The sequence below is a fragment of the Aristolochia californica genome, unplaced genomic scaffold (genome assembly GCF_029961685.1).
Source record: "Aristolochia californica isolate CCGP_79_NKW_82.1479 unplaced genomic scaffold, dmAriCali1.0.hap1 SCAF_1, whole genome shotgun sequence".
Taxonomy (NCBI): Eukaryota; Viridiplantae; Streptophyta; class Magnoliopsida; order Piperales; family Aristolochiaceae; genus Aristolochia; species Aristolochia californica.
The window spans coordinates 48,494,905-48,505,797 of record NW_027181770.1 but is presented as its reverse complement, the minus strand read 5'-3'; the positions used below and the strand labels follow the sequence as shown (position 1 = coordinate 48,505,797).

General features: G+C 39.3%; 1 protein-coding gene across 1 annotated transcript; it reads right to left on the bottom strand.

The window, feature by feature from the left end:
• Window positions 1-1,104: 1,104 nt before the first annotated feature.
• LOC137959448 (cyanate hydratase-like) lies at window positions 1,105-3,999 on the bottom strand. The gene is made up of 4 exons (XM_068806825.1): window positions 3,644-3,999; window positions 3,465-3,536; window positions 1,545-1,653; window positions 1,105-1,367 (listed from the first exon to the last, which is right to left on the bottom strand). Exons 1-4 carry the CDS (start codon window positions 3,910-3,912, stop codon window positions 1,332-1,334), a joined length of 486 nt encoding a protein of 161 aa, XP_068662926.1. The 5' UTR covers window positions 3,913-3,999; the 3' UTR covers window positions 1,105-1,331.
• Window positions 4,000-10,893: the final 6,894 nt, after the last annotated feature.

The window sequence follows — 10,893 nt, the reverse complement described above, 5'->3', positions numbered from 1 at the left end:
GCAGCTCGACGTATCAATCGTTTTAATGCATGTGATTGTTAATAGCAGTGACATCTTTTCCACAGATCATATATGGAATTTCTGGAACAGCACTGATAACATTGTCTCACAGAAAAAAGAATTTTTTTTGACAAACAGGGAGCTTCTCTCAAACCATCTCTCTCTCCATCTTCTTAGTAGTCACTCTCTTCTCTTCCTTATTCTTCTCTTTCTATTCTTTTCTTCTTTTTTCTCTCCTCTCTCACGCTCTTGGTCGAGTACTTATCATAGGATCCTAAATCTAACAGTGTAAATATAATAACCAATAACAGTATTACAATGATTTTTATCCTTTAACAACATTTTATTTTAATTGGTAACTAATATATGACTGCAAATTAGAAAATATTTCTTTAATTATTACGAACAAATATACGTCTGTATGACAAGCTAATGTGCTACAGACAATATCTGTCCTAGAGATCAAAGACACAATGAGCAGCTCGGCGTATCAATCGTTTTAATGCATGTGATTGTTAATAGCAGTGACATCTTTTCCACAGATCATATATGGAATTTCTGGAACAGCACTGATAACATTGCCTCACAGAAAAAAAAAAAATTTTTGACAAACAGGGAGCTTCTCTCAAACCATCTCTCTCTCCATCTTCTTAGTAGTCACTCTCTTCTCTTCCTTATTCTTCTCTTTCTATTCTTTTCTTCTTTTTTCTCTCCTCTCTCACGCTCTTGGTCGAGTACTTATCATAGGATCCTAAATCTAACAGTGTAAATATAAAAACCAATAACAGTATTACAATGATTTTTATCCTTTAACAACATTTTATTTTAATTGGTAACTAATATATGACTGCAAATTAGAAAATATTTCTTTAATTATTACGAACAAATATACGTCTGTATGACAAGCTAATGTGCTACAGACAATATCTGTCCTAGAGATCAAAGACACAATGAGCAGCTCGGCGTATCAATCGTTTTAATGCATGTGATTGTTAATAGCAGTGACATCTTTTCCACAGATCATATATGGAATTTCTGGAACAGCACTGATAACATTGCCTCACAGAAAAAAGAATTTTTTTTGACAAACAGGGAGCTTTAAGATTCGAAGTACAATTCCATTATCTCACAGATCGAATCATTTATCCATGGATGATACACAGACTCAAACTATTAAAACCCAACATCCAGAGATAGACCCTTATTTCTCTATTAAGAACAAATTTTCTCAAAATCTAGTACAAAAGTAGCAACGAGGCAACATTAGGTACAACTCACATAGAACTGATGCACAGAAAGTTACACATATACAACTACTCATTTTGGATCTGTTATTTCCCCAACCTTGAGATCATATGCTCCGTCTTCTGCATAACCAACCAAAGATATATATGAAGTACTTTTGAAGCAGCAACAAATGAACTCAAATGCTTTGTCCAACGACAAAGAAATTAACTGAAACTAACATGCAACACTAGAGGGGCAAAGCAATTAATAGGTTTTGACACTTAATCAAAGTAGACAGTTGAAGATGGATTACTGACATGTTCAGTGTGAGGCAAGTACTTCCCATCAAAGGTCACAACTACACGATCCTTCTGATCAACACCTTGAACTTTATCAACTGAGCAGAAGAAGTCTATTGCTGACATACTGATGAAGAACAAAATAAGTTTGTCAGAGAAAAGCATTTGAAGAAGAAAAAGAAGAAGAACCACCTCAATCAAGTAAAAATTCTTCTCAACCCATAGAAGGAAATATTTTAAGATTATCTTTATCCTCTCAGAAGGTTTTTTATACTTTATTTTAAGGCATTTCTTGTTTAAACATTTTAAGATTTATACACTGTTTTTTTTTATTCACTTATTTCTTAGATTTCTAGACACGTCCACCAATGCACTGGCGAATCAGTAAACTTTTATGCGCCTCAGAATTGAAGCCTGAGAGCCTGCTCCCATCATAGCACCAGCAAGTACCATTAAGAACTAACTGAAAATCAATTTAGGAATTAAAAGACAACTAAAAAAAGTTACACAACATGGTTTTAATTCTGCAAATGAAAAATATGAGAGATAACCCAAAGAATCAACATGTTAAACACAGAATACTTTATAGTAACCCAAATAGTTCATTATTTTTTACCTAAGAATCTGTTTTTCTTTGAAAGTAATAGAGTTATGATAGAGTTCTATCTGGGATTGGGCCTTCGACCACATGGGATGGTTGCTTGCATGAGGTTTGGGGATCATGTCTTGCAGGTGTATTGGGTGCAGAGTAGTGTGTAATCAACATTACAAACAAAAGGAACTCTATTCTTAATCTTCAAATAATGCACTTATAACTGGTGAGCAGGAATACAGCCATTGATCTGACAATTTTCTCTTCTTCTTCATATTATTCTCTCACATCCACCAACCAAAAGAAAATAGCCTAAAAATAGACAAGTACAATCAACTCTGACAAGCAGTAGTATCGGTTTGTAATGTAATACTAGCTACCACAGACAAGGTAAAGCAATTGACCCGTTTAACTTCTGGCCTCAATGGAAGCAATTTCTTTGTCTTTTGATTCAGAATACCAACTCAAAACCACAAGGATGGTTTTGATGAATAAATTAGGTAGTCTCAGACATTTTGGGAAGGTGATCCACCATACACAGCTACTTACTGCTACTAGTTGCAAGTTCAATTTATTTTAGCATTCTTGATAATTTAAAAAATATCAGCAGCAATATAAAGTGGTGAGATCCTAACTGTTGTTGTCATTTCAGCCAAAAAATCAGGATATGAGCTTCCTTCAATGGATTTGAAACTTCTATAAACACACATTAGTGGGTTTGTAAAGCTTGAACGGATGGAACTGTAATTCATATGCGGGTGTTGAGCTTCATTCAGATAAATAAATAAATAAATAAAATTGATTCTCTCAAAAAACATATTTTTTAAATTGATTCACTCAAAAAAATATATATATATGCGTGTGTCGAGCCGACTTATTTAGCATAAAATGAACCGCAAATAAGAGATGACGTCTAATGAAATAATTTGACATCTTCAGATATGCCAGAGAAGTTAATGATAATCATCCTTAGGATGGATGATTGTCATCATGATATAGGACGTAACACTATAACTCATCTGAGAATTTTAATTCAGGCATGCTTTTCGTTTTGAGAAAATGGGGTGCCCCAAATACTTGAACCAAAGTGCAGACAGATTTTCAATAAATTCCTTCTTCCGGCTTTGTTTGTAAAATCTCTTCGTAGTTAAAAGAAACAAAATCCAGCAAACCGAATTTTCGATTGAGATCAGGTTTTCTTCTTGCCCTCACCACACTCGATGAGCCCAAGCCCCAAACATACAAATATTTATCCATGTGAACCGTGAATAGAACTCGTATAAACGATTGAAATAGATCCAAGAATCAAGATAAACGAATAGAGAAAAAAATTGTTGACAACTTACATGCCATCGCCAAACTCTTCGTTGATGATATCTTTGATACTTTCCCCAAAATGCATCACAGCTTCATTCAGTCTGTGAATATCGTAGAGAATATGGAAGTCTTAACTATAAATTCGATAAACTCACCATAAAAGCAATCATTAGAAGATGACGGAGAAGAATGAAGAAGAAAGACGCACCTGTATACAGTGGGATCTTGGATGATAGAAGGTTCATAAGATCTCATGGGTGGCCTCATCATCTCTTTTACAAGATATTCAGTAAGCTCAGGCAGTGCTTGTCGCAAGACTAGGGCGGTCTCCGGCTTGAGTTGAGCCTGTCTTTTGAGGAGCTGGGACACGTAAACATTGGTGAGACCCGTTTCTTGGGCTATCCGATTGTAAGTTTTGCCGGAATTCTCCTTCACAGCGGCAAGATAGCTGACGATAGTCGCTTTGTTCTCAGTCATTTTTCAAGGGGCAGCAGCGGGCATCACTCTCCTCTGTCCTGCTTATCACACCCAAGAAAAGATCATGGGAAAGCGGCGCTTCATCAAAAAGAAAAATAAAACGGGGCTTTCACCCAAGAGCACCAAATACGGGCTTGGAAAAAAGGGGTACGTATTCGGGACGAAACATGCTCATATAACATAATAGTCAACATTTTGATTACTTAGGGGAGGTTAGTCAACTTGACATAAGATGAACTTTCACCGCTAACTCAGTTTATCTCCTAACATCGTTAGTGGAGTATCAGAGTTTAAGTCATTTAGATGACTAAGATGAATTCAAAAATTATCTCCACAGTTTAAGTTATGGAATTTGGTTTCCTCCCATTTTTGCCATTCATCCAGATGAAGCGATCGCGGGGGTTCGAACCCTCGACGATTTTTCCCCCCTCTCTCTCTCGCACCCCCTCTCTCGGTCTCTTCATTTTGATTTTTTTCGCCCTATCTCCTGCACCCCCTCTCTCGTCTCCCTACTGCCCCCGAGCTCTTTGCTCCCTCTCTCTTCTCCACCGCCTCTCTCTGGTCTCCCTCTCTCTACAACCTCCGTCTCTTTATCCATCTCACTATGAACGTCCTCTCGGCGTCCTTCTCTCTATCTCGGACTCGCTCTCCCTCTAAACCTCCCGCTCGCTTATCCCTCTCGGCCTCTCTCTCTTCTCTCTGTCTTCTCCCTCTCGCTATTCTCTTTTCCCCCATGATACCTTCCAATTTCGTTCGATTTCCCCTATTCTGGTTTTGATTTTCTTCGATTTTGACATTTGGGCTTCGATTTCTTAATTTCTACTTCGATTCAGCATCGATTTCCCCATTGAGCTTCAATTTCACCCTTCGGCTTCGGTTTTCCCAAAATTTTAGAAGGTATGACTAAACCCTAATTTTTTTTTATTAAATTACTGTTTTATTTTATTTAATATTAGTTTTAGTGCCAAATTTGGGGTGATTTGTGCATAATTGTGGGATTTAGGGTTATGATTTAGAGTTTAAATTCTTGATTAGGGTTAGGGTTTAGTGTTTTTAAGGTTTGGTGCTCAGTATTTAAGGGTTAAGTGTTAGGGTTAAGGATTTATGGTATTGTTAGGGTTTAGGTTCTGGAATTAGGGTTTAGGTTTTTTTTTTCAATTTAGGTTTATTGGGTGATAGGGTTTAGGGTTTGGGGCTTTTGGGGTTTTTAAGGTCTAAGGTTTTTTTTGTTTAAGTTCTGGAATTAGGGTTTAGGGCTTTTAAGGTTTAGGGGGTCTAGGGTTTAGGGTTTTATGTTCTGGAATTAGTGTTTAGGGTTAAGGGTTTAGGGTTTATTAGGATTTATTAAGGTTTTTTTAAGGTTCTCGATGAGGGTTTAGAGTTTACGGTGTTTAGTCTTGTTCAAGCATGGTTGAGTCACCTACACGGGCGTCCATTAGCCAACGAAACCCGACCCCCATCATTGATGAGGTACAGTTCGTAGTGACTATGAAATCATATGGGGCTCTACATGGGTGTTCGATGAATTTGGATTTGATGTGTGTGTGTTTTTGCATTGTTTAGTGCATCTGCAATGGAAATAGTTGATTAATTTTGGAATGTTTTAGAATGTTGTTTAAAATTTTTGAAATGTTATGAGATGTTTTTGTCATGTGGTGAGGAGATTCGGGTGTTATAAATATCCACCACATGGTATTTTTTTTTTTGTTTCCGTTACGGGTAATGGTTGTCTAATAAAGTTTTTTCTATGAGGACAATCTCGGATTTAGATTATAAATGGCTATAAGCAGACAACCAAGTGCTCGATCATTTGACGTTTGGACCTTCGAAGAAGACAACAAAATGCTCAATCTCTTAGTCGAGCAGGTCGGTATAGGGAACAAGTTGCCCAATGGGGTTTGGAAGCATGAGGTATATATGGAATGTGTCAATAAGTTCAATGAAGACGCAGTCAATAAACAAACTGTTGAACAACTCAAGAATCGAACAAGATAATGGAAGAAAACATACCGGTAACGAGCTGTCTCAACACTAGTGGTTTCAATTGGGATGCAACTACACAGCGAGTTACTGCATATCATGCTATATGGCAAGACTTCATTAAGGTCAATAAATCATGATGTACTGTAAAATATTTTATGTTGTTTCACATTACTAGAACTCTATTTCAAGTCCTCTAAATGATGTTTTATTCTTGTAGGAGCATAAAGATGCTGAAAAGTATAGACAACAAGGCTACCCCCTTTACGACAAATTGGCTTTGGTAGTGGGAAACTCAATAGCCATAGGGACTGGTAGTACAACTTCTGTAGATATGGGCGATGAACTCCTCCATGAGTCAGATCCTGTCCCGATGGACGAGCCCAAATATGTTCAAGTAGTTAGGGAAACTCTATTACAATTCATTAGCGGAAATGATGCGACAACGGAGCAATCTCAGAGAAGTAAAGCGTCATCTTCAAGTCGACATAAAAGATAAGTGAATTGCCCACTAATGGTAGTAGTAAATTCATTGATGCAGTTAACCAAATCGCTCAAGCATTGAATAGTGTTATGAAGCCTAATGAGGGCGATGTCGAAAAAGATTGTGTCTGTGCCCTCAAGGAAATCCCGGACCTGTTGGATGACATGAAGTATGGCGCTCTTGAATGATTGGATATGCCAAGCAAGAAGGCCATGTTTATGGCGATGACAGTGGAAGAGCGGGTCGGGTGGCTTAAATATTGTGCAAAAAAATATTTGTAATACGTTTTAAGTACAATATCTTCTTTGGGAAGATTGTTATGTATTAATGATGATGTTTGAATTATAATGTTGCAAGACTTATCAGTATGGTTAATATTTTATTTTATATGATTGTTTTGTTAATATATTATGTGGGTAATATGGTGGATGAGTATGGATGTGGTGAATTAAATATTTTCATTCTTATGAATATGATTGTTGAGTTTGGATGAATAGGTTATGATTGAAGATTGATGTCTATTTTTGTTTATGACTTTTAGGATGATTAAATTTGCATATTTCCATGGCTATTATGACAGACGAAGAAAGAGTTGCAACTTTTGTTGGATTGACATGTATTATTTTTTTCATAGGAAGATGCTATCTATGCCATTGCGATAGACGTGTACCACGTTCTTGTGGGATTAATGGTCCATTGTATTTTCAAAAAGGCATTAAACAAATCACCTGTTAAATTTTGAAAAGTTTATAGGATGAATCAAATTGTATTTTGAAAATTGGAAAAAAATACTTAATAGCAGAGGGTTTTTATCAGCCACAAATACCATCTCAGTTGAAGAACAACTTGCCTATTTCCTCCTTACTATTGGTCAACAACAAGCCTATAGTGTCACAGCTGAGATGTTTGACAGATCGAACTGAACCATAAGTAAATATTTCAATAAGGTGTTGGATGCTATTCTCAAACTTCACTTTGATTACATCAAACAGCCATCAGAACGCACACACTCAAGGATTTTAAACAATTCAATGTTTTATCCATACTTCAAGGTAACATCACTGTTGTGGACTCAATAGCACACTGAGTCACACAACAAAGGAGGCAACAACAACTCACTCAATAGGATTTATTTCTTATATTACTTTGAGTAGGATTTATTTCTTATATTACTTTGAGTAGGATTTATTTTTTATATTGTTTTAAGTAGGAGTTATTTCTAATTACTTGTATATGTAGGGGCATTATGGGAATTATTGTAACCCTAACCCTAAAACTCCATGACGTGATCTATTTAAAGGGAAAGAATGAATGAATGAGGCAAGCTTTGAGATTTTAGAATAACCTAGTGTAAACAGACTGAGATCACCTCTTGATCTCGAGTTTAGGGTTTACTCCAAAAATCCAACGTATCCTTACCCTCCATTGCCATCCATCTTCATCCACCTTCATCCTCCATCATCCATAGTTGGAAGAGGAGCTTCCTGCCCCTTTTCCGAGCCCAAAGAGAGGGTCTTCCCTCCTTCTCAACGTCAACTGCCAGCAAGGGTTCTAACGCTCTTGACGAGCAGAAAAAGGAAGGTTTTTCTGGTTATTCCACGTGAAGGTCTGGTGCATCTCTTCCTAGCTTGGAGGCATCACGGAAATCTAGCATCAACGTCCACCAAGGTAAGCCAAGGGCTACACATAAGCTAGAACTTCAATCCTAGCACGAGCAACAACCAAACCAGGGTTGGAACCCTGGTTTTTGTGAGCAACAAAAGGTATCTCTTCCAGTCCTTTCTCCACGTGAATTAATTCAATTCTAGCTATAACTTTAGCACTAGATTGGATTCATAAAAAGGGCAACTGATCACATGTGGAAGATCAATCAAAGAAGGGATCTTTAACCCTCCTTATCGAGTCCAACAACTCAGTACAAGTGCTGGATTCACAAATCGCACACCGTGTTACTCGATCCATGACCAAGACCGTAACAACATGGTATCAGAGCAGGGTAACATGGGGGATACTCTCAGCAATGAAGAAATCCAAATCAGGATACAAAAGATAGAAGATCACCTTGAAACAGTACAACTAGTGCAAGGGAAGGTTTGTGGTTTGGAAGAAGAGATGAGCCGAGTCATCAGCATGCTAACTGAGCTGAAGGTAGAGAGACGTCAGAGTCCAGAGGCGAGAGAGGTGGCTCAACCATATCACAGAAGAGGGGAGTAGTGGTTTGGGCGCACTGCTGTCCAAGGACCCCAGCATGGAGGCACAGTTCCAAGGTACACCAAGTTAGATTTTCCCTCTTTCAATGGTTCAGTTGATCCCTTAATTTGGTTGCATAGATGTGAATTTTTTTTTTTAAACCAAGGGACGGTTGACAGATGAAGCCCTATTATGGGTTACTCGAGTAGAAAAAGAGAGACCAGGGATGAATTGGGGAGAATTTAAAAATCTATGCACAGTTAGATTTGTCCCTCCCGCCAACAAAAACCCTCTGGGGAGTTAGTCCTATTGCGACAAATTGGTTCTGTAGAACAATATCTAACATTATTCCAGGAAAAGTTGGCTTGTGCTGGTGAGAAGGTATTGGTTGACCAACCGGTCTCCCTATTCACAGCGGGTCTCAATAAGTATTTACGGCTAGAGGTGGAACTCCTTATGCCTACGGATTTAGCTCATGCAATGAATATGGCCCGAGCAATGGAACAACGACAACAGTTGCAGCAACGTAAGTCGGGTTGGTCGGGTGAGAGGAACACTTCCTCCACTTGGCAAGGGCGCCGCTATACTTCATCTTAGGGAGCATCTCCAGCAGCACCATCCTCCAGACACACTCCGACAACGACTCGGGTAGCCAATCCCGCCCAAGTAATCCCCTACCGAATTTTATTAAAAAATTAACGAGTGCGGAGATGGCAGAACGACTGTCCAAAAATTTATGTTATAACTACGATGAGCAGTAACGGGTGGGGCACAAATGTAAACGATTGTTTTGGCTTGAGGTGGCGGATTCAGAGGATCCAGATGAGCCAGAGGATATTATCGAGGAAGAACCACCAGAGATATCCTTGCATGCTATTACTGGGCAGAAATCGCCTAACACAATGCAAGTCCGAGCTCATGTCATCGACGGAGAATTGGTGGGACTAGTCGACTCGGGGAGTACACACAATTTTGTGAGTTTGACAGCCACACAGTACCTCCAACTCCAGATACACCCTCATCCAACAGCCGCCATCTTAGTGGCCAATGGCGAGAAGGTCCCTAGCTATGGATTAGTAAGGCGGTAAATTTTTCCATTGGCTCTACTTCGTTTAATGCTGAATTTTTTGTTAATCCCCTAGCTGGATTTGATATGGTATTGGGCATTAAATGGTTACAAACGTTGGGGCCATTTCTGTGGGACTTTTCGGCTTTAACCATGAGCTTTGATTTGGCCGGGAGTCGGGTGCTCTTACGGGGTTGTCAGGTGGACAAGGCCCAGTGCATGCACACTTTGCAGACACAGGAACAACCTGACAGTAGTAGTGTTGGTCTGGTTGAGGAGTTCTTTGACCTCTTCCAGGAGCCTTCAGGATTGCCTCCCTTGAGGCACTGTGACCACAAGATCTGTCTGAAACCAGGATCTGAGGTAGTGGTCGTGCGACCGTACCATTACCCACACCTTCAGAAGGACGAGACAGAGAGTCAGTGCCAGGAGATGTTAAAACAGGGTCTTATTTGTCCTAGTCGCTCCCCGTTCTCTTAGCCCCTCTTACTTGTGAAGAAATATGATGGGTCATGGAGATTCTACATGGATTATCGGCAGTTGAACGTGAAGACAGTGAAAGACAAGTTTCCGATTCCGGTAGTGGATGAGCTCCTGGATGAGTTACATGGGTCGTGGTTATTCACTAAACTCGACCTACGTTCGGGATACCATCAGGTCCGGATGCACCCCTCCGATATCGAGAAGATGGCGTTCCGCACACATCATGGCCACTTTGAGTTCGTCGTCATTCCGTTCGGGTTATCCAATGCACCCTCCACTTTTCAAGCTTTGATGAACGAGGTATTGAGCCCCTATCTTCAAAAATTTGTTCTTGTATTTTTCGATGATATTCTTATATATAGCAAGTCGGTTGAGGAGCACTTGGCACACTTGAGGATTGTTTTCAACTTGTTACGAGCACATCAGCTCTATTTAAAACATTCCAAGTGTTCTTTTGCGGCTTCACATGTGACTTATCTGGGACACATTATCTCACATGAGGGGGTTACGGTGGATCCCGTGAAGATCCGAGTTATTTAAGAGTGGCCGAAGCTACACTCTTGCTCTGCATTACGGGGTTTTTGGGTCTTGCGGGCTACTACCACAAATTTATTCAGAACTATGGGCCGGTGGCAGCACCATTGACCAGTCTGCTAAAGAAAAATTCCTTTATTTGGAATGAGAAGGCCACCCAGTCGTTTGCGGCACTAAAATCTGCTCTCGCATCCGCACCAGTATTACAGCTTCCCAACTTTGACGAATTATTTGTGGTAGAGTG